The sequence below is a fragment of the Coregonus clupeaformis genome, chromosome 10 (genome assembly GCF_020615455.1).
Source record: "Coregonus clupeaformis isolate EN_2021a chromosome 10, ASM2061545v1, whole genome shotgun sequence".
Lineage (NCBI taxonomy): Eukaryota > Metazoa > Chordata > Actinopteri > Salmoniformes > Salmonidae > Coregonus > Coregonus clupeaformis.
This window is the reverse complement of record NC_059201.1, coordinates 42047705-42075653: the sequence shown is the minus strand read 5'-3', so window position 1 is coordinate 42075653 and position 27949 is coordinate 42047705. Positions and strand designations below refer to the sequence as shown.

The 27949-nt window shown below is 42.9% G+C and overlaps 2 protein-coding genes across 2 annotated transcripts; both read left to right on the top strand.

The window, feature by feature from the left end:
- Window positions 1–1805: 1805 nt before the first annotated feature.
- On the top strand, window positions 1806–23459 carry LOC121575101 (RNA-binding protein Musashi homolog 1-like). Its single transcript, XM_041887948.2, has 14 exons — window positions 1806–1934; window positions 2427–2467; window positions 3317–3398; window positions 3549–3633; window positions 10676–10717; window positions 11165–11257; window positions 16983–17031; window positions 18087–18169; window positions 18284–18401; window positions 18851–18931; window positions 19483–19539; window positions 20293–20346; window positions 20440–20594; window positions 20884–23459. The coding sequence occupies exons 1-14, from the start codon at window positions 1864–1866 to the stop codon at window positions 20923–20925; spliced, it is 1053 nt and encodes a 350-aa protein (XP_041743882.1). The 5' UTR covers window positions 1806–1863; the 3' UTR covers window positions 20926–23459.
- A 1020-nt stretch (window positions 23460–24479) lies between these two features.
- Window positions 24480–27358, top strand: LOC121575891 (transmembrane protein 233). The gene is made up of 3 exons (XM_041889179.2): window positions 24480–25021; window positions 26536–26670; window positions 26938–27358. Exons 1-3 carry the CDS (start codon window positions 24815–24817, stop codon window positions 26947–26949), a joined length of 354 nt encoding a protein of 117 aa, XP_041745113.1. The 5' UTR covers window positions 24480–24814; the 3' UTR covers window positions 26950–27358.
- Window positions 27359–27949: the final 591 nt, after the last annotated feature.

The window sequence follows — 27949 nt, the reverse complement described above, 5'->3', positions numbered from 1 at the left end:
GCCTCCCTTACGTTCTACAATTTATATAGATGCCATCTGTAAACTGCACCTGAGTATTACTGCTCAGTAACTAGCAGTAAACAAACTGCAGTTTTGACCTGTAAACTTTTACAGTTCAGGGTAGTACATGCTTATTGTGCACCTCACTGTACTATAGAAGCAGTTCAACCAATGCGTTTTAAGCCCTCAGGTGACCATCTTGGCCCAGCCAAGAGGGTAGCCTACTTAGGGGAAAAGCTGGTAATCTGCCACTTAGTTGGTTAAGGCAGTCACATGGGCATGCAGTGTGGGGCATGGACAGGACTAGGGCTGGGGGATATAAGGACTAAGCATGCACCTGCACAGTGCACTACTTTCTACAAGAGCCCTACGTGCCCTGGTAAAAACTAGTACACTATATAGGGAATGGGGTACTTTTTGGGATGTATCCAGGGAGACTTAAAAGACCAGCCATTTGCAGAGAGGGGGGGGGGAGCGAGACGGAGGGAGGGAGAGAGAGAGGTAGAGAGAGAGAGAGAGAAATTAACTATTTGCACATCTATACAACACTGTATATAGACATAATATGACACTTGAAATGTCTTTATTATTTTGGAACTTTTGTGAGTGTAATGTTTACTGTTAATTTTTTATTGTTTATTTCACTTTTGTTTATTCTCTAGTTCACTTGCTTTGGCAATGTAAACATATGTTTCCCATGCCAATAAACCCCTTAAATTGAAATTGAATTGAGAGGGAGAGAGAGAGAGCCACAGCAACCTGCTGCTTGGGCGACTGAGAGCAGGCATGTACAGTTCAAACAGTTCAAAATGAGCAGAGGCAGAGTACTGTGTAGCTTACATACCAGGCCTCTGGCACCCCGCAAGCACAGAGGTTCCTAAAGTGAATGCCTACTATAGGCTTTAGCTCAGCAGGGTAACACAGTCTTGTGGTGTGCAAGAGTCCCGGGTTGAAGGGTTCGAACCCAGTCGGTACCATTGGTGCCATGACCTAGATGGGTCTCTGCAAGGAGGAGGAGGAGGTCTAAGGGGAGTGTACTGAGCTGAGCCAATCCAAGATGTACTGCGCTGGCCTGGTTAGACATCCATAACTCAATTGTAGCTCAATTGGTAGAGCATGGCGCTTGTAACGCCAGGGTAGTGGGTTCGATCCCCGGGACCACCCATACGTAAAAATGTATGCGCACATGACTGTAAGTCGCTTTGGATAAAAGCGTCTGCTAAATGGCATATTATTATTATAAATTGCTGTAACTGATGTGAATTTTTTTTTTGGGTGCCAGCAGTGTAAACGTGATAGTGTAAAAAGGATGTGTCTGTGTCTGTAAGGTGTTGTCATGAATCCCTAGGGATTTCCCCATATCAAATCCATAGAATTGTCATGATGCCACTCCATCCTCTCTCCCATGCATCAGAATATGCCTTCCATGTTGCACTGTAGCCGATTCATCCTCTCCGAATTAGGCCTTGAATGTACTTTATAATTACTTAACAGCTGGAGACCTTATTTTACTAGGCCTATGCTGTCTACTAATAATTTATTCACATAGAATAGACTTCCACAAAACGTCCACTATGCACATCATTGTCCTACAGCGGAGAAACGCTACAAGACAGCGCCACTCTTCCTACAAGGCTGCTTAGTGAGGGGCGGTAGTACGGGAAAAGCGACGGAGAGGCGGGGCCTGCTTTTTTGTGTGCGTGTATGTGTATGTGTGTGTGTGTCAGCGTGCGTGCATGCATGCGTGCGTGCGCGCGCCGCGCTCGCTCGCTCGCCCCTCCTCCAGACAAACCACCCCCCTCATCCACCCGCGACTGAGTCTGCAACTCTCACTGCCTTTCCTCAACTCACAGTCGGGAACAGATGAACGGAATGGATACAGAAGGGAGCCAAAGCAGCCTGTCCTCCGTGGACAACTCCCCCCACGATCCCTGGTAAAGGTCCCACACCGTCTCACCTGCGTCTTGGCCTTGCTTGCTTCCATATGTGAGATAACCGTGGAGTTTGGTTTGTGTGGAGCCCACCGGAGCGCGGAGACAAAAGACAAGCATGCTTGTTCTGATGTGCTCTAGCGCTCTACCTCTCCAATATGGTCCGCTCAACCGTGTATTACTGCCGCTCAACCGCGCAGGATCTATCTCTTGTTTATTTCTCCTATTTTCTTTGAGTGAGGAGATGGCTACGATTCTAACAACTTTTCCTTTCCATTTGGAGAGAACTGGCTGGTTACAGTATCTTCTCGTAGGGATTATAACGGCCCGACTTGACCACTCGTGCCTTCACAACATGGCCGATTTTCTCTTTACTTTATTTATGTTATTTTGTAGGCCTATATATATATCAATTTGGTTTTAATCTCTGAAGACTCTTTTACGGGAATATGTTGTTCTACACCACTTACTCTCGCCTCTATCTCTCCCATTCAGCAAAATGTTCATCGGGGGTCTCAGTTGGCAGACAACACAAGGTGAGCTGTCCCGCGAGCGACTTTTCAAAGTCCCTGGATGCAAATAAAATGCCTAGATAGATGTATAGTGTAATTATTACTCGTTTATATACTATGTATACAGTCAATATTACCATTGTTTAGTATGTGAAGCTCCCGGAAGTTTGTTAAAAAAGACAGTTGATAGTTTAGGCTATATGCTGCCGAAATCAAAGCTTTCATTCAACGAGGATCAGTAGGCCTAGGCTACGCATGATTTAGACTGTAGGCTGAAACAGAGAGGCGAGACAATATGCGATTAACGTTCTAAATGAGTATAAAATCATTTAGCTTTATTTTGTATATTATTTGTGGGGTCTGTTACCCTATGCAACAACTTTTTTTATTTTGATATTTGATTGAAGCAGGCGACTTGCCTCTGTCTCGTCGTTGAGAACTTCGTTGCTTCTGCATTTCTCGGGGTGTTTTGTGTGTGTGATATCGCATTGTTGCGCTTGTTACAGCGTTATTGACGCCATTCATTCAATAGAATACAGTTTGTCTAAAACTCAGTGTTTGTAAACTGTGTTGCCTATAGGTTGATGTAAAAGTATAGCCTATATTCATCATATTTTTATACCCTAAGTTATCACTAAAGTAAACTTAACATTGTCGTATCATCATATTATAGCCATGGACGATCAACCTAGGCAGAGTTGAATCTACCCTTATCCTATTTTCAATGAATGACGTCGCGACAGACAAACAACAACGTGGTCTTGCTCATTTGCGTTGTCTGTTGTCATTTATCTAAATGAATTATTATAGCCTACATTAAAAGGACATTTCGTCTTTGGAAAACTGTTTAACCATATTTTCACTTTTTTATAGAGGGATTGAATGAATACTTCTGTAAATTCGGCGAGGTGAAGGAGTGTATGGTGATGCGAGATCCAGTTACGAAGAGATCGAGGTAAGGAGGCGTGCGCACCTCACCATCCTATCCTAGGCGCGCGCTCATGGGTTTATTTTCTTTTAAAATAACATGATTTTGCGGCCAGTGGTTGTGTTTTGTTGTGTCAAACTGTTATTATAATTCAATGCATTGCGTTTTTCTTTCCAGGGGATTCGGGTTTGTAACATACATAGACCAGGCTGGTGTGGATAAAGTTTTGGCGCAAAACAGACATGAGCTGGATTCTAAAACAGTAAGTTTATGCTTGCAACTAAATGCACAAGCAACATTATTGTATATGGGGAAATTGTTCACATGCAATATATAATAGGCCTAAATAATTTTGTTGTGGCATACATCTATAGCATTGTCTATATTTGATATGGATGCAGTTGTTCTTGGTAAGTATTTTTTCTTCTGCCATGTTATGGCATAATGTTATACACCATGTGATGTATGAAAGGGTAGGCCCTGGTAGGAACATTTAGGAGAGTCTATGGGCGCCTCCCTCTCCTCCCCTCCCACCAAATCCTGGTTTACGGTGCGTGACATGAAAGCGTTCTTTCTTGCTGTTCATCGCCATGATTACCTGGGGACCGAGACGGGGAGGAAGAGGCCTGAGCTCTCTCTCTCACCCCAAAAAGAAAGAAGTTAGGGCTGTGAAACGTGTTAAAGAAGTTGAGTTGTGCATTTTAAAAACCATTAAATTAAGTTTTAAGGGGGTCATCAAAAGTAAAGAACTGTTTAGATTAAGTTAATTCAACAAAAACATTTAACCTGAACATTGTTGTCAACTAGTCCTTGAGTTCAGTCCCAGCCGGGAATAACTTAATATAATTATTTAAAAAAGAAAAACTCCTTAGAATTGGAATGTTGACTTGAATGGGAATGTCATTCTAATTCAATGCATAACACTGTAGTCTCTGAAGCACACTGGTGATGCCACATAGAGTAACATAATCGTTGATGAAGCTTACAGCATACAGCTTTGTCAGCCGTGGGTGTGTCTCCATCCCCCAACCCCCTCAATACACACTCTCATATGTGCGCACACGCTACTGTTATACACACACACACTGTCTAGCCCTAAAGGGACAACATTTGACAGTGAAAGGTGAGAGCGAGTGGGGGAGGATGTAACATGGAAGGCTAGTTTGGTTACTCGAAGCAGGTCTGTTGCCGTGGGTGAAATCAGTCATAGGGGATATTATGGTGACTCCACAGCCTTGTGGGACTTATGTCTCCATAACAACTCTCTCCTAGCATTTGAAGATGAATGCAGCATGTACTGCCACCAACATTGCAAAGTCAACCCATGGACAATAGCCACAATGGCGATAACTTTAAAAACGGCAGTGGTTGTAGTACATTGTTTTACAGGTCCTTGATTTTATATAGCATTGGACATTAGTTTTTCAGTTACAATTAATCTCTTAAACCCCTAGTAGGATGTTTAAGAAAGGAGCAAATGCACTGATGTTATAGCTACAATCTGGATTCTAGAGTAATTACAGTAAAATTATTTTTTCAGTGAACACATTGTCATAACATAGAAATATGTTTGTGAAGACATTGAGGTTGATTCATACAACTAAATCACTACTCCAAATGTATCACCTGTTCAAGACAGATACACATACTATTAAGTTAAATATCCTATAAATAGATCGCACCATTTATATTTTCTTGTATACTTGACCAAGGTGGCAATGTGTTTTTGTGTAACCCCGTTGGTATTTTACACTTCAGAACTGGTTTGAAATCAGTAGCATGGCAATGTATTTGTGGATCCTAGTTACAGTAGATCTTGTATTGTCAGAAGTGTTTGTGTGTGTGTTTCTGAGTCTGATTCTTGAATATCTTATGAGGTAGGTGAGCTTTGAAGACCTGGTCTCCACTATGTCGATGTGTGTGTACGCGTGCATGTGTAAAGGTGTGATGGTCAATAAGTGTGTTAACGTGTCTGAATGACGCAGCGCATAATGTTTGAGAATGAGTGGGGCGTCTGATGCTAATGCTAATCCGTGGGAGGGAGGAGGCCAAGCCTCTGGAATCACAGCATGGGACATCCTGAAACAAGGTTTTTGTGGCCATGTTGAGGGTTGAATTGTCTAGTAGACAGGGACATCGTTTTTGATAAATTTCATTATTTTTTGATAGATAACAATGTTTTGCTGCAGCTCACAGTGTTGTGTTTGGTGTGCTGCTTTTTTTTAAAAGTCTTGGAAAAGCATAGCATATAGTAAGTCAATGGATATATTGTGGCACTGTGTAATTGGAAGAAAAAGGGACTCCATTTCATTGTTACCAAATCCCTTTCTCTCACTTTTTTCTCTTTAATATTTTTCCATTTCTCAATGACTCTCACCTGCTCTCTCACAGACTATTCACGTCTTTCAGTCTGTCCCCTTCTTGTACGGTCTCTTCTCCTTTTTTCATTAACTTTTACCTCTCCAACAGTCTCCAACAAACCGTTTCTCCCTCTCTCTCCCTTGTCCATGGCTATTGTTTGACCAGTATGAGATGAGAAGGAGAGTGAAATTCCTTTCTGGAATGAATTTCATGCTCACCCCATGGAGGGTGAGAAAGAAACGGAGAGAGAGAGAGAAAGGACAAGGTAAATGAGAGGGGTTTGGAAGTAGGAATGGGGCCAAGTGTAAGCACTCTGAAAAGCAGTGACAAAACGCTTGACACAGTAAAAGCAAAGAGCTGGGGACAAACAGAAGAGTGGTGCTTAATTTTAGCCAACTACACGATTATGAAAGTCTATGTTACTGTTTGTAATGTGGATGGAACATATAGCACTGTCAATCTTATATAGGGCCAAGATGTGTGCGGATAAAACATATTTGATTAAATCATGCAGGGATGCTCTCAGAAGCCAACATCTAGACAACTTTCATGTTGTTATTGACAATGCCAGTATTGACCAATGTAATAGGTTTTTATGAGTGAGGCAGATTGGTGATGTTGTTTGAGCATGAAGACAGAGTTCTACTTGTTTGGCTGCTTCAGAGGCCTCCGCCACAGGGCAGCAGTGTGATGTAGTGCATAGAAAAGTGGACCTGAGTGTTGTTGCTTCGTCTGGACTAGGACAATCCAGGGTCGTGCTCATTAGGGCACGCAACGGAAAATGTTTCAAAATATTTTGCAGTGGAAAATTAGTATTTCTTATTGGAATAGTCCAGGTAGTCCCTCCATGTTTCAGTCAGTTTTCTTCCATTTGGTTCCTAATGAACACGGCCCTGGTTCCATTTTGACTATTCAAAACAAATCTAGTCTATTACTAATAGACTTTATCGCATCAAATCAGCGTCACTGGTACAAAGTGAGTTTGGATTGCATGGATTTCCTATCCACGTATTCACATTCCAAGCCTACACAAATTATTGTGAATTAATATAAACAATTGTTCTAGCCCCACAATACATAGCCAATTCTACCAATCAGTTGATTGGGTATGTTAGTGTTGCTGCATTGAATATACATCATGAAGAGTGTGAGAAAGAACTTTGGTTACACTTTATTATTTTGTTTGAAGGTCTGGTCATAAACTGCTCATGAACGTTATTACATGTACATAGTTAACCATTGCATTAGATTAATACATAATGATGTTGGTTATGCTTGAGGCAGATTACTGACCCTTGTAATAAAGCTTTATACATACATGTATTTACTTATTTTTATACATACATGAATAGGCAGTTTACAGTTTGTGGTCCTCTGTAGCTCAGCTGGTAGAGCACGGCGCTTGTAACGCCAGGGTAGTGGGTTCGATCCCCGGGACCACCCATACACAAAAATGTATGCACGCATGACTGTAAGTCGCTTTGGATAAAAGCGTCTGCTAAATGGCTTATTATTATTATTTATTATTACTGATGGTTAGCAATTATAGAACAGTTTAGTGATACCACAGGCCTGGTTAACAGTGAGAGGCCTGGTTAAAGTTAGCTAGCAGCAATGCTAAACGGCTCACAGATAATATAGTTATATTTTTCTTTCACAAGGGGAAAACTCATTACCAGACTCAGAGCAAGAATAGAGATTTAGCACGTCATCAAAACCCACACTTTGTAACGATTCAAATCTGATGATTGAATTTGACTGTGTTTCTGTTCACGGACTGAATATTGGTTGATTGGACTCCGTATGGGGTGGGAACCAGGTTAGCATTAGCAGTTAGCACTGTCCCAGGTCATGGCTCAATGGAGATTAGCTCTCTGGTGCTGACAGGGTCAGAGGAGACGAAAGGGGGCTGGAGGAGAAGATGGAAGGGAAAGGCGAGAGAGGCCGAACCCTGGTCTGTACAAGTGTAGGATCTTAATTTGAGCCAGTTTGCTACAGCAGGAAAATAAGCCTTTTTAAACCTCAAATAAACTACAAGTTTTACATTTCCTGCATTGCAGCAGGAAGGTTCTCCTGCAACAGGGTGATCAAATTAAGAAACTACATCTGTAATTAGTATGGATCTCAGAGGCACCTAATTGGATTGAAGGAAACAAACTGGATTGCGCTTCTGAAGTATAGCCTCATCCCCGAGTGTGTACCTGCCCTCCTGAAGGATGTGATTAGTCGCACACACATGAACGTACGCACACATTGGTTGTCCTAGCCAGGTCTTGGGGTAGGGTAGGGGGCCTCATTAGTGGACTTCATTAACTAATTACTCTGCAGTTGTTCAGCTGTGCAGATTGACCCTGATGGCCCAGACCCAAATCAAATCGCCGTCCACAAAGTGACATGCTAGCCTAGCTACCTTCCAAACTTCTTAGTATGGTTGTTTCTAAACAGATGTATTTTATAAAGTGTTGAATTAGGATAGGATAGCACACTTTCGTTAACTATTTGTGTGGCTGTGTGTTTTCCTTGCAAAACAATTTTCTATTGAGAGAATGTGTTAGTAGAAGCAGTGCTTTGGTGGAGCCTGTTGTGCGTGTGTGTGTTTTATGTGTTTAACCGCACGATCAGGGTGTGTGAGTGGGGGGTGGTTGGCGGAGACCCTGTTCCTCTGCGGGTCCATCTGTTTTGTCCCCTTTTGTCCTGTTAATTAATGAAATCAGAGGGGCTGCCCGCTGGGCCAGGACTCCCTGCTCACAAATGGGCGGGCCCACTTTCTCATGTGGAGTTTTTGTTTTAAAATGAATAGCCACTCTCTCTCTCCTCTCTCACTCTGTCTTTCCCTGTCTCCCTCGATCTAGGCCTAGCTCCCTCTCTCTTTCATTCTTTTTCACCCTCTCCTTCACTTACTCAAACTCCTCTCTTTGGTTTAGTTATGTCTTTACTATTTCTTTATTTCGTTCTTTTCTTCCTTTCTTGCTCATTCAATCTCTTCCCCCTTCCCTATCCTTAAAATCCCCACATACACACGATGAAAATACATTTAAAAAAAACGAAAGAAACCAAAAATGTAGCCTAACAGAAGTGCTCTGAGAGTATAATGTGAATGTTGTAAGATTAAAACATTTTAGGCTCTGCTTTCCGACATGTGTTGGCAACCATGTGCTAATGATGATTTGTAATGCCTTCACTTTGCTTGTTTGTTTCAGTTTTAAACATGTCTGGATGGGTTTGGCAGTTTGAGGTGAATATCGGATGTAGTCTAGTCTTGTCTTAACATAAACAACTAAACCAATAGGCTCTGGCTTGATGGGATCCTTCTCTGCTCTCTAAAACCCATCAGGGTTGTATGTCACAAAGCAGGATGAACAAGTCAGCCGGCTAACATTTATAAACACTCCATTATAGCGTTATTAATATCAGTTATTATAAAGAAAGAAAGTTGAATATGGGTTATTAAAAGTCAGTTATACCATTGCCATTTTGAGTCATTCTTCGCGATCAAGGACATGCAGAGTTGTTTCTGAATATTTATGAACGTTAGCTGGCTCTTTGCTCCTGGTTTGTGGAATACACCCATTTGGGCTGAACTAAAAGAGTAGCATGCTGAGTCTTCTATAGAGGCCATAGTGTGGGCCTACATTCACTGTAATATCTATACCTGTGCTCTTCTTTATTTGAGTACTGTCTGTTCTAGGTGCTGTAGATATGTACCCCGTCATTACTTTATAATGTGATGATACTAAACAGCATGGCATGATGTAGCTTATAGCACTCTACTGTAGTAGTCAAACTTTGTCCAAAATAGACTTAGTTAGGGGTGTTGGTCCTTTGCTTTTTGTTGCGATTTTCTATCTTTGTGACAAACATGTTTTGTTTTACTGATTTCTGAGCACTACATGAGCATGCTTGATAGGAATATTTTGAAAATAAAATGCAACTAAACTATTGGGATGATCAGGCTCTTGTTTGACTCAAGAAGTGTCATTATAGACATATGTATTGAGTGACAAGGATGAGATGATCAGTTGAATTCATGGTTTCGTCCCAGCATTTGGAGTAAACAAGAAACAGAATTATAAAAGGTGGCGGGTGCTCAACAATCGAGCTGTTGTACCACGCCTGCCAACGGTAGCCATGCTCTGTAGTCTCCTTCCTTCGTCAACTCTGAAGCCAGCTGTGGACGACAGTCCTCCCCTCCTCTCCGTCCTACACCGTGGGGTGAGGGGGAGTCTCCTCCGTCTCACTCAAACAGTAATATATAATAAATAATATGTCATTTAGCAGACGCTTTTATCCAAAGCGACTTACAGTACAGTGAGTACATAGATTTTAGTATACAGTATGTAACCCCAGCAAGAATCGCACCCACAACCCTGCCGTTGCTTGAGCCATGCTCATACCAACTGAGCCTCCAAGACCGCGGACCCTGATTTGACTAGAAAGACACGTGAGAAACCTGAGCCTTTATGCAAATCCTCCACGGCTTACAATGCCGTGCACAGAAGCTGTTTTCTCCGGTCAGAATTACAGCGCCTGTGAATATCAGTGTCGACATGAGTCTATTAATTGATATCCTGTATGAATTTAAAGTTTTGTTGTGTTGCAATTATACAGTGGTATGCTAGCCTGGTCCCAGATCTGTTTGTGCTGTCTTTCCAACTCATATAGCCTGACCATAGGAGTTGGCAAGACAGAACAAACAGATCTGGGACCAGGCTAGTGGTATGTAGTTTGCCAATGCATTGGAGAAAGTAAATGACTCCAGTGTATCACAGGTTTGGGGGCTGTCATAGAAATGGAATGTAATACCTCTCAAATACTGGAAAAGTTTGTGGTCCGTTGTCTTGAACTGTGAGTCACCATTACTAGTGAGTGGTAGTATTGTCTCCAAATGTTTTTGTCCACCAGTTTTTAACACTCACTCTCTCTCTCTGTCCCCCCCCCTCCAGATTGATCCCAAGGTGGCATTTCCTCGTCGAGCCCAACCCAAGGTGAGTTCTCATCCTTAATCCTGGAGGCCAAGGTGACGTCACAGCCGTCATGTCCCATCAGGGGAGGCCCGCCTGCCGCACCAGATTTAGGGCAACAGGGGCAGGAATCCCCCTCACCCCACCCTCAGCCGACTTCTATACAACCCAAATACATAAGAAATGGGGTGCTCTGCCAGCCTAAAGACACAGGCACAACACATACACACACAGTCTTAATAATAAGTCTTCCTGCAGAGTCACATTTTGTTTTTGCATTCAAATAAATTGTCTTATTACTGTACTATGCGGTTCCGAGTGGCTGGCAACCCCCTCCCTAGATATTTGTACTGCTTAACACTACTCTCTTAAATCCTGTGAATACCCTTAGATCTTTATTACCTGAAACATCTAGCCTTTTCAATGTATTGTGTGTTAATGATAGTGTGTCCTCCTCCTCTGTGTTGTTAGTTGGTGACCAGGACAAAGAAGATCTTTGTGGGTGGCCTCTCAGTGAACACAACCATCGAAGACGTCAAGCAGTACTTTGACCAGTTTGGAAAGGTAAATGATGCACTGTGTTAAGACACGTTTGTTGACATGCTGTTGCTGCGAATTACATTACATGTACTCTATATCTCGAATCAGGAGTTGTTCTCCATTTTGCCAAGATCAACTTCAGACAAAGCTTCTCTAAGTGCCCTCTCTTTTTTCATTCAATGTCCCCTTTCACTATATCTCTGGTTTTCTCAGCCTATTTGTCTTCCTGTTTCTCTCTCTTTTCTCTTTCTTTTTCTCTCATTCCACATGTGGGTTAGAGACACGGTAAGCGTGGCTAATTTCAGAAAAGAGTTGAAAGGGATGAAGGAGAAGAGGGAGAGGGAGGGAACACAAGAGCATTAGTTCTAATTGATATTAGCATTTCTGTCTTCCATTTTGCTCCCATTGCTGTTGTTTGAGTTGCTTCGTCTGTTCCATTTTTCTTCAAGCCAGTTAAGCCTATTTGAATGAAATGCAGTGAAAGACAAACGCATGCTGGGATGACAGAGGAATGGCTTAAAAGAGAGAAAGAGGGAAGGGGTAGAAAGAGGGGTGAAAAGAGTGAAGAGGCACCTCATGGAGACAGAGAGGTGTACTCGGAAGGGAAGTGTTTTCAAACTGCAGGAGAGAAGAGGAATGCATGAGAATGAGAAGAACCAACTCGTAGAACTGCGAAGGGGGGAAATGTGATGGCTGAAGAAAAGGTGATGTAACGGAATGAAGATCTGAACCCCATAAAAAGTTGACAAACTGTCTGGAATCAATGGGAAGAGGAAGATAGGAGGGTGAGAACGAGTGAAGAAGTTTGACCTAGAGAGAGGTGTAGTTAGGGAGGGAGGACAGTGGCGAGGAGGAGGAGGAGGGGGGGTCTCTAATTCTGAACTAATCTAATGCAACAGCTGCTCTTGCAACAAGACCCCCCCCCAACCCGCACACACACAACCAACCTCAGTTCGTTGACCCCCCCATCCCAAAACACACTCTTTCCCTCTCAGCCTGTTGCCTTGGTGACCTGCTTTTAGCCATTGTCCCTTGGTAATTTAGCAATCTATGTAAAATAAAAAGGCTTATACACATAAACACACACGCACATACTGGTCGGGCATCACACATGTCTAACATTCACCGACTTAAAACAGTGTGTCCTGACTGTCTTGAGCAGCAGTGGACAGAGAACGTTCTAGAAAGACAGAATCACCATCCCCTTAAAGGGGCTTGATGATGTCCCTTTGAGGGGCGGAGAGAGGAAGAAACTATTGGGTGTAAGAGAAGGAGAGAAAAGGGGTAGAGGAAGAGAGGAAAGGGGTAGAGGAGGAGAGGAAATAGTTCTGATGGAGGCTTGGATCTTGTGAAGTATCAACCCCCACATAGGAGATGCTTGGGCCAAATGATATCATTGCAGATTCCCACATTGCGCTTCCAGCATTTGATTTGCACAGCAGCGTGTCTTGGAGAGAGCTTGTCACTTGATTTAGAAATGGGCAGTCTCGTGAAATAATCCAGCACACACACAGAACTGACCATTTCTTACCATTTTGTTCTGTGCACTTCAAAATCAGATGAGCATTTTGTGAGCATTTGGGCTTAAATGGGCATCAATGTCATTCTAGTGCAAAATGAAAGCCCTTTCTTCTTTGATGTGATTGACCAACCGGATGTAACCGTACACGGGTTCCTCAAACGAGCTGATACCACCGCTCACTGGCGGCCATGTTTGTCTGGGAAGCAGGTCGGAATCTCACAGAGACAAGTCTCGTTTTACGCCCCCGCCGTGCCCGGCCTGAGGCCCGCTGTGCTCCCCAGCACTCTATCCCGGCGTTCCCACTATCCTTTTTCCAGCCCTGCCCTCCAAAACAGTACTGGGAAACCATCGGATAACACTCTGCCTTAAAGTACAGTGTAAAAACACAGCAGTGGTTCTTCACTTCGAAGAGTCAACAAACTATATGGACGAAAGAGGGATGGGAGTAAAATGGACGAAAGAGGGATGGGGAGGGAGGGGTGGATAGGACAGAAAGGAAAAAGTTGGGCTCCAGTCAGCCATGTGAGTTGGCGATTAGAGGGCTTCACTGGACACTTTGTTTGCCGGCCTGTTTGGAGAGATGGGTGGAGAGAGGGATGAGAGAGAGAGAGGTAAAGAGAGCAAAGGAAGAGTAAAACAGAGGTGAGAGAGGAAGACGGTTGAGGTGATTTAGACACTGACTGTGTTTGGGTGTTTGAACTGAGGGATTGAAGCCCACATGTTCATTGCAAATAGGTAACGGTTTGTACTGTCTCATAGCCTACCTAGCAGCAAAACAGTCTTCTTCAGTGGATGTTTACAAAGGGCTGCAAAATATTCTTGGTTTGTCCAGTTTCTTTGAAATTGGCGGTGAGAGAACATTCCCATTTACAGAACATTCTGTGTGGAAAAAGTTGTCTTTCTGTACATTTCTAGCAGCTCTCTGAAACCATTCCCAGAAAATTATGTGACTGAAAATGTTCTCAGAATGTTCCTGAAAAGCTCCTTGTCAATGTTACGAAATGAGAATGTTATGTGACATGTTGTAAAGGGCATCCTTTTGTACTGGGCAGTGAGTGTGATCCGTGCTGAGGTAAATACAAGGCGCTATAGTTCAGCCAGATAGTATTACACTTCTCTGGAACAGTGGACAACAGGTTGTTTCCCTATTGATTTTGTCCAGGAGGCTAACTGTCCTCTCAGACACAAAGCTAGCATGTAGCAATATCCTTGTGACTCAGTAACAGTAGGTCTAACACTTCCCACTGGGCACACACTGGTTGAATCAACGTTGTTTCTACATCATTTCAATTAAATTAACGTTGAACCAACTTGGAATAGACGCTGAATTGACGTCTGTGCCCAGTAGGTTTTGTTTGGTCAATAAAGCTTACCCACAGCTACAAACTTCAAGATGTTAGCTAGCAAGTAAATTAGTATAAATCACAGTTAGCTATCCTCACTGTATACGGCTAAAGGTGGCTGTTTTGTGTTCACACCTTCATGTGTTAGCCTAATACTAATGAATGGTTATCGTCTAGAATAGATAGTGCTAATGCTAACAGGAGGCTACTTGCCTACTTGACCATGTAACACAACGCTTATGATAACATGTCTCTGGTGCTGCAGCTGTCCACTTACTCTCCCTGTCTGGACTTTGCTGCGTCATTGGGTTTGGAGGACCGGAAGGGTGAAGAGAGAGAGAGGGGGGAGGAGGGAGATAAAAAATGAATGAAGGACAGAGGGTAGAGGGGGGCTGTGTGTTTTTGTGTGAGAAAGAGAGAGAGAGAGAGGTCATAGCTCAGTTGGACTAACGGGTCTCCAACCCTGACCTTTTCGATATTCCATGCACACACGCAGTGAAACACATGCAGAAACACACACTCACACACAATCTTTCTCACACATCCTCACAGCTTGTGTAAACTTAGTTTTTTAGATTATTCAAATAAACTAAATATATTAGCAGTGGTGGAAAAAGTACCCAATTGTCATACTTGAATAAAAGTAAAGATACCTTAATAGAAAATTACTCAATGAAAAGTGAAAGTCATCCAGTAAAATCCTACTTGAGTAAAAGTCTAAAAGTATTTGGTTTTAAATATAAAAATAATCAAAAATAAATGTAAACGCTAAAATAAACTAGGTATCATAATTTCAAATTCCTTATATTAAGCAAACCAGACGGCACCATTTTATTTATTTATTTTATTTATGGATAGCCAGGGGCACGCTCCAACACTCACACTGTTTAGTGAGTCTGCCAAATCAGAGGCAGTAGGGATGACCGGGGATGTTCTCTTGTTAAGTGTGTGAATTAGACCATTTTCCTGTCCTGCTAAGCATTCAAAATGTAACGAGTACTTTTGGGTGTCAGGGAAAATATAAATAGTAGTACAGATACCCCCAAAAAACTACTTAAGTAGTACTTTCACGTATTTTTACTTTAGTACTTTAGTTATATGTGCTGCTTTCATCAAGACACCATCAGATGATCTCAAAGGTTAGAAATCAAACTGGGGTCTAGAGCTTTCCTCCACTCATATTTCACCCCGTGTTGTGTTTCATTATGCTAATAGGTAATGAAAATAGCAATGCAGTCATGCTGTGTGTGTGTCTTAGCGATGGTAATACTGATAATGTCTCTCACTGGCAAAACATGGTGTAGTTTCACAGTTCCTCTGTTAGAGGAGAGTTTGTGCTAACTTTCTTACCAGCAAAGGAGAGTAAAGAGGGGAGGGAGGGGGTCAGCATGAATAGGGCTGCAGGGAGAAGAGTAGGAGAAAAAGAAGAAAAGCGGAGGGAAAGGAAGAATGAAAGGGGTGCGTGTTGACAAAGCCCCCACTTCTCTTTGTTCTCTCTCTCTCTCCCTGCCTCTCCTTCTGTCTGTCTTTCTGTCCATCCAACCCTCACTCTCTCTCTCTCTCCCCCAACTCTTTTCACTCTCAACCCACACTTTCATATGCACCAATCCCCCTCCCATCCTTATTCTGTCCTGAACTATCTCTCGCCTCCTCTCTTTGCGTCTCCACGCAAAATTCATTTTCTCGCCCTCTAGTAAGCCCTTTTTCAACTTTGTCCCCCTCTCTTAATTCCCCCTTTTGCCCTCTCTCTCGCTCTCTCTTTCTCTCTCACACACAATTCTTTCTCTCTGTAGTTCTATTCATAGTGAGAGTGGTGAGAGCAGGGTAAATTCTCCTAATTGAAATTATTTACAGGGTCTCCATGGGGATAGTCAACTTTGTGGAGCGGAGAACAAAGAGCTAGAGAACAGGACACAGAGTTTGTGAAAAGCTTACCCCCCTACCAAATATACACTGAGTGCACAAAACATTAGGAACACCTGCTTTTTCCATGACATAGACTGACCAGGTGAATCCAGATGAAAGTTATGATCCCTTATTGATGTCACTTGTTAAAACCACTTAAATCAGTATAGATGAAGGGGAGGAGACAGGTTAAAAAAATGATTTTTAAGCCTTGAGACATGAATTGTGTGTGTGCCATTCAGAGGGTGAATGGGCAAGACAAAATATTTAAGTGCCTTTGAACAGGGTATGGTAGTAGGTGCCAGGCGCACCAGTTTGAGTGTGTCAAGAACTGTAATGCTGCTGGGTTTTTCACTCAACTGTTTCCCATGTGTATCAAGAATGGTCCACCACCCAAAGGACATCCAGCCAACTTGACAAAATTGTGGGAAGCATTGGAGTCAAAAATAATAATAATGGGCCAGCATCACTGTAGAATGCTTTCAACACCTTGTAGAGTCCATGCCCCGACGAATAGAGGCTATTCTGAGGACGAAAGGGGGTGCAACTCAATATTAGGAAGGTGTTCCTAATGTTTTGTACACTCAGTATATATATATATTTGCATAGAGAGAGCGAGAGAGAGAGAGAGAGAGAGAGAGAGAGTAAATATTCCCTCCTAGAACTTGGGGAGTGAGACTGTTTAACTTCACATAGAAAGAAGGACTGCCTCTTCTTTCTCCCCTTTTCTCTTCATCTCTCCCACGCTCTTTTTCCTCTCCCCTGTACCCCCTTCTTTCTCTCCTCCTCCTTTGTCACCTGTCACCTCCCTCGTTCCCTTCCTCTTTCTCCATCTGTTAGCCCCCTCTCCTCTCTTGCTCCGAAGTACAGGGCCTGAAGGAGGGACAATGAAGCCCCATGCTGTGTGTGTGTGTGTGTGTGTGTGTGTGTGTGTGTGTTTGTCCAAGCTCATCTCTCTCTGTGTCTCTCTCTCTCATAGGTTGATGACGCCATGCTCATGTTCGACAAAACCACCAACAGACACAGAGGTATTGCCACGAAACACCAGCTGACACACACACACACACACACACACACACACACACACACAATTCATTGTGATAATCTTCTCTCAGATCAATTGGCAGACCATACTAGCTGGTTTGTTGGTGCAAAAGTAAACCTCTTGCATTGTGAAAGTATTGAAGAGCCTGATCCTTGGTTCAGCCATGCATGGAATGGCAATATAGCACACATTGATTTGTAGTGTAGATAATGTTATGCGGAAACAAATAACACACACATTAACACACATTATCAGACTCTCACACATTGTGTAGATAAACACACACTCATGCTGATACACATGCAATGTGTATTTTAATGTGCGGGAGCTGTACTGGGCTGAGCTGGTTAGGCATCCACCATAGTTGCTGGAACCATGCTGGAAAGGACAATGTGAAAACAAGGTATCTGAGCCATTGGAGTACAGTTCAGGTCGGCCCTATAGTGTGAATCAGTCAGGGAGGAACAAGTAAAGGAAGGCGAGAAGGGTTCATTGGTCAGCTCGTTTAATCGGGGCTCAGGCTAAAACCTTAGCTAATACTCCACCCCATCCCCCTTCACCATGGCGACAGATTGACAGTTAGGGCACGCAAACCTGTCTAAATCCCCTCACAGCCTCTTGAGGTGTGGGGGAGGGAAGGGAGAAGGGACAGGTAATAGAGTAGGGAGAGAAAGGGGGAGAGACCAGGTGAGTCTCAATACTTTGATGGAGTCTCTGCTACCTTTATGTTCTGTCATCTGAAAGGGATTGAATAGATGAAAGCAAATAAAACGTTATAATATGCTCTGAGGGAGAGAGGGATGGGGGAAAGAAGTATACAGTATATGAGGATAGGAACGAGGACAAAGGGAGCATTAAACATGGGCTGTGTCCCAATCATTATTTTTTTTCCTCGCCTCCTTCCCTCATCTCCTTTTCTTCCTTGGTGACCCCTAACCTGGAATAACTGGACATTTGAAGTCATGATTGCAGTCAGTTTGATAGAAAATGGAAACAAATGGCCATAGTGGGAAGGTAAAGCAGTCTTGTGTCCCTCAGGTTTCGGCTTTGTGACCTTCGAGAATGAAGACATGGTGGAGAAAGTGTGTGAGATCCACTTCCACGAAATCAACAACAAAATGGTATGTATGCAGGCAATGTGTGTATATATATGTGTGAATGTGTGTGTCAGTGTTGATAGTGAGGAGTGTGTGTCTATATGCAGAATATCTCAAATAATTTGCATTCCTCTCCAGGTGGAGTGCAAGAAAGCCCAGCCCAAGGAAGTGATGTCACCTACGGGTACGGCTCGAGGTCGTGCCAGGGTGATGCCCTACGGCATGGACGCCTTCATGCTGGGGATCGGCATGCTGGGTAAGAACAATAACACTGTCATTTAGCTGCCGCTAAACACTCTGGAACCGTATTCATACAGCTTCTCAGAGTAAGGGTGCTGATCTAGAATCAGTTTTGCCTTTTTAACAATGAATACGATCTACAGTATATAACAGGGGAGACCTGATCTTAGATCAGCACTCCCACTCAAAGATGCTTTATGCATTTGTGCCCAGTACTGGAGAGCAGGGCTAAAGAGATGAGAGGTAGAGGGGGATGTGTTTCAGTGGGACTCAAGGAGGCTATGGCCCACAGTGAAGTCATAGTATCTTGCTCCACCTACAGGTCAATTATGGCAACAGCATGGTACTGAGTTCTAGTGCTAGTTGCTACATGCTACATGAGGTCTAATATGAATGCAATAGCATCATCTCCTTCAACTGTGTTCAGCCATATCCTGATAGGTATTTATTTGTCTCTCTTCACAGGCTACCCAGGTTTCCAAGCAGCTACGTACGCTAGCCGTGGCTACCCTGGCATCACGCCTGGATACACCTACCAGTTCCCTGGTATATGAGCATCGCTCTCTCTGTCACGCTTATTGATGTAGAGTATGAGTTACAGACGACTTGAGTCTGTTGTTCATCCAAAGAACTGTCTAGGTCTGACAACAGAAACAATGCATTGGCCTAATGTCAGATACATACTGATGTTAGTTTTACGTTAAGTGCCAAACACATAGACATACCTACACTTTTTACTCCATGTATAAACACATATGGCAGAGTCTGGCTGCTTGTAGATTTGTCCTCCTCCTCTCCCCAGTCCTTTTCTCCACTTCCCTTCCCCTCTCATGTGAAAAGTAATCTCTGCTGCACTTTTATCTCTCTTCCATGTCCACTCTTCCCTCACTGCTCCTCCTTTCTCTCCTTTTCCCCTATCACCCTTCTCCCCTGTAGTCTCTCATACCCATTATAATTGATTGCTTGTGTGTGTGTGCCTATGTGCCTGCATGTGTGTGTGCACATGTTCATGTAAGTGTATGTGTATGTGTGTGAGTCGATTGGCACATAGATGGTGTTTGTATTAAAAAAGCACTCTCTTGACATTTCTGTTCTAGAATTCCATTTAGAGAGGACCACCCTTCTGACATCATCCCACCCCTCTGAGCTCACAGGTCAGTCACTCCTCTAAGATCTACAAGTAGCTCTCGATCTCTGTCTTTATAAGGCAACATCGCCAACCTGTGGTGGAATGGTGCAATGGCCCTCTTTTTCCAATCGGGAAGGGTTCAATCCTAACTTTGATATAACACTTTTTATTGATGAATCATGGAATTGACCCCAACAATGTTACACTTGGATATTTTGGGCACGGTTTCACCATCTTTAAAACTGTAAACTACCGGCCTCCCGAGTGGCGCAGCGGTCTAAGGCACTGCATCGCAGTGCTAGAGGTGTCACTACAGACCCGGGTTTGATCCCGGTCTGTATCACAACCGGCCATGATCGGGAGTCCCATAGGGTGGCGCACAATTGTCCCAGCGTCGTCCGGGTTAGGGGAGGGTTTGGCCGGGGGGGCTTTACATGGCTCATCGTGCTCTAGCGACTCCTTGTGGCGGGCCGGGCGCCTGCAGGCTGACCTCGGTCGTCATGTGAACAGTGTTTCCTCCGACACATTGGTGTGGCTAGCGGGTGGGTGTTAAGAAGCGCGGTTAGGCGGGTCATGTTTCGGAGGATGCATGACTCGACCTTCACCGCCCGTTGGGGAGTTGCAGTGATGAGACAAGATCGAAATTGGGGAGTAAAATAAAATTGTAAACTACCTGGCAATGAATAGTCTGGCCAACTTAATTCAAACACTGTTTTGTAAGGTGACGTATAGGTAAAAGAAGACATCTGAAATTGTCCCTCTCTCCTCTGTCCCTCAGCCATTCCACTGTCAGCCTATGGACCAATGGCAGCAGCAGCAGCTGCTATGAGAGGTAGATAATTATCCTTCATCATTCTGTCTGTTGTCTATGTGTATGTGACTGACTGATTGACTGGCTCTGTCTCTCTCTCTCGCTCGCTCTCAGGTTCCACCCAGTCGCGTAACGCAGGCTACCTAGGCACCAGCAGCCCTGGGCCAATGGCTGACCTGTATGCGGCAGCCAGTCAGGACTCAGCACTCAGCAGCTATCTCAGCGCAGCCAGTCCTGGCCCCAACTCAGGATTCGGCCACAGTCTTGGGGTACGTCACTATCATGTTTCACAACGGAAATTTGACTAGTTCCCTGCTTTAGTCTGTTGTCTTCCTTTTGGTGCCTAATGAATATGACCCAGGGTTGGAATATCGTGAAGAGGGATCTATAAGAGTCAGCTAAAGGAGCCCGATATGTGGCATGTATCTGGAAGTATAAATTGGATAATGACAAATCAATAAAATGTTGGCAATTTTGTAAACCATATCCTTTCTTCATTTCAAACTATCTACCAGCTGCTCTGTCTCTAATAGTCAGTGTGTCTCTCTTCGTTCTCAGGGTCCTCTTATCGCTACTGCCTTCACCAACGGTTACCACTGAGCAGATTTAGCAAATCACCGGGCACGGGAGGAGGTCCCTTCTGCTGATGAGCCAATCAAACTGCTGTGTGCCTACCCATGGCACAATCCGATTGGCGGCCACAGGTCAAACCCCCCCACCCCCTGGCTCCTCCTGACTCCACCCACCGACTGAAGATATTTTTTTTCTTTTTTTCTTCTGTATCCTGTTTTCCTGTACTAATATCACTCCCTCTTCTCAATCCCTTGTTTCTCCTATCCTTTACCTTCACATAGGTTTATTTCATTAGATTACAATGCTGTTTCTTTTTTTAAATATTGCTCTGGCTGAAAAATAAGTGAGAAAATAATGTTTGTCGGTTACGCTCAAGGCAAACACAGATTCTGTCAGATTTGTTTTGCTTTATATTTGAGTTTTTTTTATTTAATCGCAATGTTTTGATGTATTGTCTGTTCCGTTGACCTCCCTTTAATGTGTTACTGAGGTGAGATGGAGGAGAAGAGAGGAGTAGAGAGAGATGAACTGGTGTGTGGGATGGGGTCTCCTTGTCAAAAGGGGTACCTAACCCATGTAAACTGAGGAAGAACAAAGAAATTATGTAATTTCCATTTTTAACAAACGTGTCACAGGAAACATGAAAAGAAAACTAAAATGTATATTTTGATAGTTTTTAAAACAAAACATTTGTAATATTGTTATTAATATTGAACGCGACGATAATAATGATAATCGGTAAGGTATTTTATTCCGTAATTGGTTTTGAAAGGAATGTTTTATTTTCTTCCTGTAAAATATTGTATATAGAGTTTGAGAGGAGGGTGGTGTTGGGGAGGAGGGAGGGTGGTGTAGGGGAGGAGGGAGGGGATGTTGAACTTTGATCGGCAGGCGGGGTTACTATTAATCGTTCGGCGCCATTTTAACTGGAAGTCTGCTTGACTACTACAACAAACGTGTTGTACAGTGGCAGGTAATTTTCTATTTGAAAGTGGCTATCCCCTCGGCATCTGTTTGGTGTTTAGGCCAACAACATGCATTAGCAGGGTTGAAGACTAGATGATATTTGTAAATAAGACGGAATGATAAGACCCTTTTCATTAGAAATTGGTAACAACAAGAGAACACGCTGGAATTCTCACACAGTTGAGTCCTTTCCCTTTCATTTAGTTTCTTACTGTAAACATGGATTAACGGTAGTGTGTGCATTCCAAATCTGCATGAGTTATGCCAGTAACTGATTTCTATTGAATTGGACCCCTTAAAGGCACAGTCTTACCAAGTGACATAACCATAGAAGTATAATTACTTGAATGGGGATTCCTGTTCTAGTCATTTTATTTCTATGGACATGACATCCACGTATCCCTGACAGAGATAAGGAAAAACTGAAGTGAGGCCCTGAAGGTTTTTAATTGGCTATGGTGAGGGTGCATGGTCGGGGTTAAGGGGGATTGGGTGGTCTTTAATACAACTTTTGGGGGGGGAAAGTATATATATTTTTGCTCTATTTTCCTTCATTATGTTTTATTTTGTTTCTTGTTTCTTTCTTGCTGTTCTATGTACGGTCATATGGACCGTAGAAACAAATGAAGGACATATTTAACAAAGCAATTGACTCTTAAAAAACGGTTACATCATGGTTGTATTTGTCATCTGATGACCTTAGAAGGTGATTGTGTCATTATGTGTGAACGTGTATTTGTTTGTGTGTGATGTGTGCGCGCACAATAGTGAGGTGAAGTATGGAACTAGCTAGATTCTAAAAAATCTTTTGACTGCCATTTTGGTACTGAAATGTTTGGCTGGTTCCATTTTGGTCTACACCACGTATCCTATGTGTCCTTTCAGATCTAGGGACTAGGGGCTAGGTAAACCGAAATGGAACGCAGCCTCTGTCCCAATCCGTACATAAAAGAGGTATACACAGACCAGTAGCTGGAATGGAGGAGGAGATGATAGTGGAATTGTCCCCTCTCTTTTCACAGAGCTATTTCAATTTCAAATTAAAATTAAAAATGATGTTCCACAAAGTCTTCCACTAAACATGAACAAGAATCTCCCATTTTATACTGGCTAGTACTGCCCTTCTCGGACTGGCTGGGGCACAACACAAAACTACTGCTGGACACGAACACTGTAACTTTTTAACTTACAAAAAGCAATAAGTTATTTTTTATCTTAGGAATAATAATACTGCTATTAATGGCAATATGAGTATAGCATTTACTTTTTTTCAGAACAAAAGGAAATTCTATTTTTCTCTTGACCGATTTCGTTCCCGGTGTACAATAATGATTCAGTGATTTTTAAGATGCTGGTGTTTTTTGTTTGTTTATGTTGATGCTTTCTTCAGGGTCGGAAAAGGGGCAAGGTCTTGGTTGTTAAAGCTCCAACTCCAAGGTCTTGGTTGTTAAAGCTCCAACTCCAATGTCTTGACCAACACTGTAACTAAACTTTTATTTGGACTGTTCCCCACCTGCTCATATTGTATTTCTTTTTTTTTCTCCTCTGGAAATGTCCATTTTAAAATTCCTAATAAATTATTTTAAAGCATTCCACTGAGATTGTGGTTCTGTTTTATTTTTTTAACTCTTAGCCTACAATTTCTGAGGCCCAGCGGAAATCTAATTAATATAATACAAAAAAATATATATATATAGTTTCCTGATCTTTCTTATATCTCTCAGATATAGGACAGACACTTCAGAACAAACTTCCTTTTTATTTTTGGGGGGACTATCTGTTGTTCCATGTAGTGAATCTGTTATTCAATGAGTTTCTACTGGCTGATAGCAGTAAGGCCAAATTCAATGTTTCATCCAATAATTTGTGTATATATTTTATGAGTACCTTAAGGGGATTTCAAATTCAAAATCAAATAGCTAAATGGTCCTTGGTATGACCATCTTAAAACAATTCCATATGTTAGCTTAGAACCCCCCCTCCCCCGGCTTAGACTCTAGAGGGTTAAGAGATTGAGACTAAGTTGTATGGAAGCAGATTCATGCCAAAACAAAATGTGGGGGAAGCATCAACACATATATTTTGGAAGGACTCCAGCACTGTTCCTGACCTTGGCAGGACAAAGCACATATTAATACATAACCTTTATTTTACTAGGTACAGTACATTTTGTCCCGCTTCATGCCTACTGAACACCACCCAGGTGTGCTCAAGGTGGGCTCAAACAGAAGCAGTAGGGTTGGCTAGTCACCCTTGTCTTATTGATGAATTGACTGCAGTGTGAGTAAATTTTGTTTGTGAGTGTGGGAAATACAATGTTGTACACTTACCAAACTAATTTGGGAATGCTAAAGGTCCCAGTGGTAAACAGGGACCCCCACCCCCAACACACACACTTTACTCAGTGTTGGCCAGGACTGGCTGCCAGTGTGTGTGTGTGAAGGGAGGAGATTAATGTTAGCCACAGCAAATGAGGTCAGATCCTGGTCTCTCTTCTCCCTCCTTTCTCTTTTCTGGGGAGTGGGGTGTGAGGGGGGTAGTAATGTTGCCCACCCTAAAGAAAATGAGGTCAGCTCTTTATGCGGGGGTACAGTTCTCGACGCCCCCATTCCACACCTGCCTCCCTTCTTCAGACCCCTCAATCAGTTCCGGACAGTTCCGGGAAGCTTGCTCAACTCTACTCCTTCACTGGCTATTCCATCCTTTCTTTGTCCAAGTCAGATTTCCTCCCCTTTTTTCCTCTTTTGTGGGATCTTTCCTGTGCGGTGTACCATTCCTACAGTTTGCTGAATTTCTGTCATTTGGCCATTATTATTTTTCTTTTGGCCTGAGATTTCTTTATCTCCCTCTATTTTAACTTTCCCTTTTTCTCCAGCGGTTTTGTGGCTCGTCTCTCTTTTCTTCTCGTTGGCTGTGTTTTCGCTCTCTGCTGCCGTCTGTTGCCCACACCATGGCCCGTCCTCTGGCTCTGGAGCCGATAAGAGGGCATTTGGGTGTTAAGAGTTCCCTAAATGGGAGCGCAGACTTTGACAGACTTAGTTTTGTGGGGGAACAGCATCCTCCACCTCCCCTCCACAGTTACCTGTGGCTAACAATCCTCACCTGCTTCTGCCCCGCGTACCCAGTCAACATTGTAGCCCTGGTCTTTTCAGTTTTGGTAAGTAGGGGACATCACAGGCATATGGGAAACGGTTTACTCACTGACTAATATATGTCTTAAAGCTAATATAAATGTATTGAATAATGAATGAGAAATATATTGAAAATAGTGTGAAAAGTACATCAGGTCAATTTCTATGTAAGAAAAAGCCAATGTAGAGTGTGATATGTTGCAAGATAAATACATTGTAAACATATTGTATTGCATTTCACAATTTTTGCAATTATAAAATAATCCTAATTTCATATTCTGTTGATGTAGTATTAAAGGGACAGTTCGCTTTTTTGAAGTTTAACTTATTTTCAACATCCCTAGGATGTTGTTTCCTCCAAACCATTTAAAAATTCATTAGCTAGTTATTTAGCAATGTCCAGAATAATCTGGCTAGCATTATTGGACAATGTAGCAATGCTAGTGGAAACTGATTGTGTCCGTTAGCGGTTATTCAAAAGCATGAGGAATGCGGAGGAGAGCGGAAGGCAGCTCTGCTCTAGCTTTTGACTGCATCTCTAAAGGAAACAATCTGATTCCATGTTTTTTTTTCTGGGATTCCAGCAACAAGCAGTAAAAAAAAATATCTGGTGCACCAGCTTTGAATGCTTGCCAGGACAACAGTTCTCCTCTGCAATTCTCACATGTTCTTAAACTACACGTCAGGTCATAAGATACGGTGTTGAGAGCTGGCTGATCACACTAGGATCTCTGGCCCAACTTTCTCACGATGTGTGTGTGTTTTTGTGGGACCGAGAAAGTGAAGTGGTGTTGGTAATATGGTAAAGAGTCTACCGGTAATCCCGTATTTATTTGATCATCTGCGTGTGGCCGTGCGTGTATGTGCACGGTGTGTCGGTCTGTCTGTGTATGTGTCTGTGTTTGAGGAAGAAACGAGAACCAAACATGTCTAATGAGAGGAACAGATGTGTGTGTGGTAGGGCAGTGCCCTCTGACATGCTCGATGTGCCCTCCTAACATGCTCCCCTCCCCTCTCAAAACACCACGTCACTGACACACTTTCCCATCCAAAGGGTTTGGACTCCCTTACTTTCTCTTCCACCTTTCTATTCTCTCTCTCAAACACACAATCACACAATGTTATGCAGACCTGGGTTCATATAGTATTTCTTCTAAACAGCCCTTGGTTGAGCTTGTCTGGTGCAATGTATTCAATGGAATAGTCAAAAGTGCAAATCCCCACCCATCTGACACTCCAGCCAGGCTCAATCAAACACTCAAAATATTAGAAAGAAAACGGATACTATTTGAACCCATGTGTGGTGTTATGTGTACCATTCCTCATTCACATTTGAGGATCACATGTAAATATTACACATTTATTTTACTCCAAATGATTTTCCAATTACAGGTCTACTTCAGTATGAGGTAGGTATGAGCCATGATCATATTTCTCTTTAAATTGTCATGGTAAGCAACACATTTTAGAGACAATCCACGACTGCTGGTGAAGTTGAACGCTCCCTTAGTGAAGTGTTTTCCCTCTTGTCCCCATGCAGTCCAGGAAAAGTTATGAGTTGCAAGACTATGATGGCTCGCGCCGACTGGGTCAGAAAGCTCTCCAAGTGGCCATCGCCTCCATCGTCATCGGCCTCCTCTTCGTCGCCATATTCATCATCGTTCACTTCACCACGGTAATGCAGCAGCCATTCCCCACAATGTAACCAATGGAATTTCCCATAAAGTGCTAACGCCGCTCATCTGGCACTCCAGGCAGGCTCAGTCAAAAGCTCAAAGTATTACAAAAAATAACTACAAGATTTGAACAGACATAAAGTACATGCAAATATTTAACAGAGACAAACACTCAAACATGCATTCAACAATATATAAATATAATTTGCATACTGTAGGTCTATGTGTATTTCTCATCTGTGTGTCTATCTTTCTCTCTATTCTAGTATAAATTTTAGAAGAGTTGCGTGGTATGCCTGGAGGAAGCAAAACAAAGGAAATGTCGCGCTCAAAGACATGGACTATGGACACCTCTCAGAATGGACTATGACAAGGGTTTTGGGGCGCCAGATATGGCAGTAATCTCCAAACTCACGTACGGGACTCCACCCCAGTTGTGGTGTCCATCTTTTCCCTCCGTCACACGTCCTCCACACCCAGCCTTCCTACTCTTCCATCTGGGAGAAGAACTTAAGAAGCAAGACTCTGCTTTTGAAAGACTATATGGAACACTGGCCTCTGTATCCCATGATACCCAAAGCACAAACCAAACACACGCACGCAATTTTGTATTGCTATCCTTGTGGGGACCAAATAATTGATTCCCATCCAAAATCCGATTTTCCCTAACCCCTAAATCTAATCCTAACCTTAACCCTTAACCTAACCCTAAGCCTAACCTTAACCCCAAACCCCTAACCCTAAAACTATACCTAACCCTAACTCCTAACCCTAAACCTTAATTGTAACGCTAACCCTAATTGTAACCCTAACGCTAAACCTAAACCCTAAGCATACAATAGCGTTTTTCCTCGTGGGGACCGGCAAATTGTCCCCACTTGTCCGAATTTTCATTGTTTTGCTATCCTTGTGAGGACTTCCGGTACCCACAAGAATAGTTAAACAAACACACACACACACACACACACACACACACACACACACACACACACACACACACACACACACACATATATTAGAAGAGGCAGAAACACCTGCCCATTCCTGTGTGTGTTGATTGATAAGGCTGTGGGAGTGAATAATAACTTTTTGCTGCGGTAACTGTGTGGTCACTGTAGCACTAACATGCTGACAATTACAGTATTTATGGTGCTTTCAAGACAACTGGGAACTCTGGAAAAACGAGGTCAAATCATGATGTCAGGGATCTTCAGGTCGGAAAGTCAGAGTTCTAGAAGGATGCCCATGTTTCCGAATTGAAATTCCGAGTTGGATGAC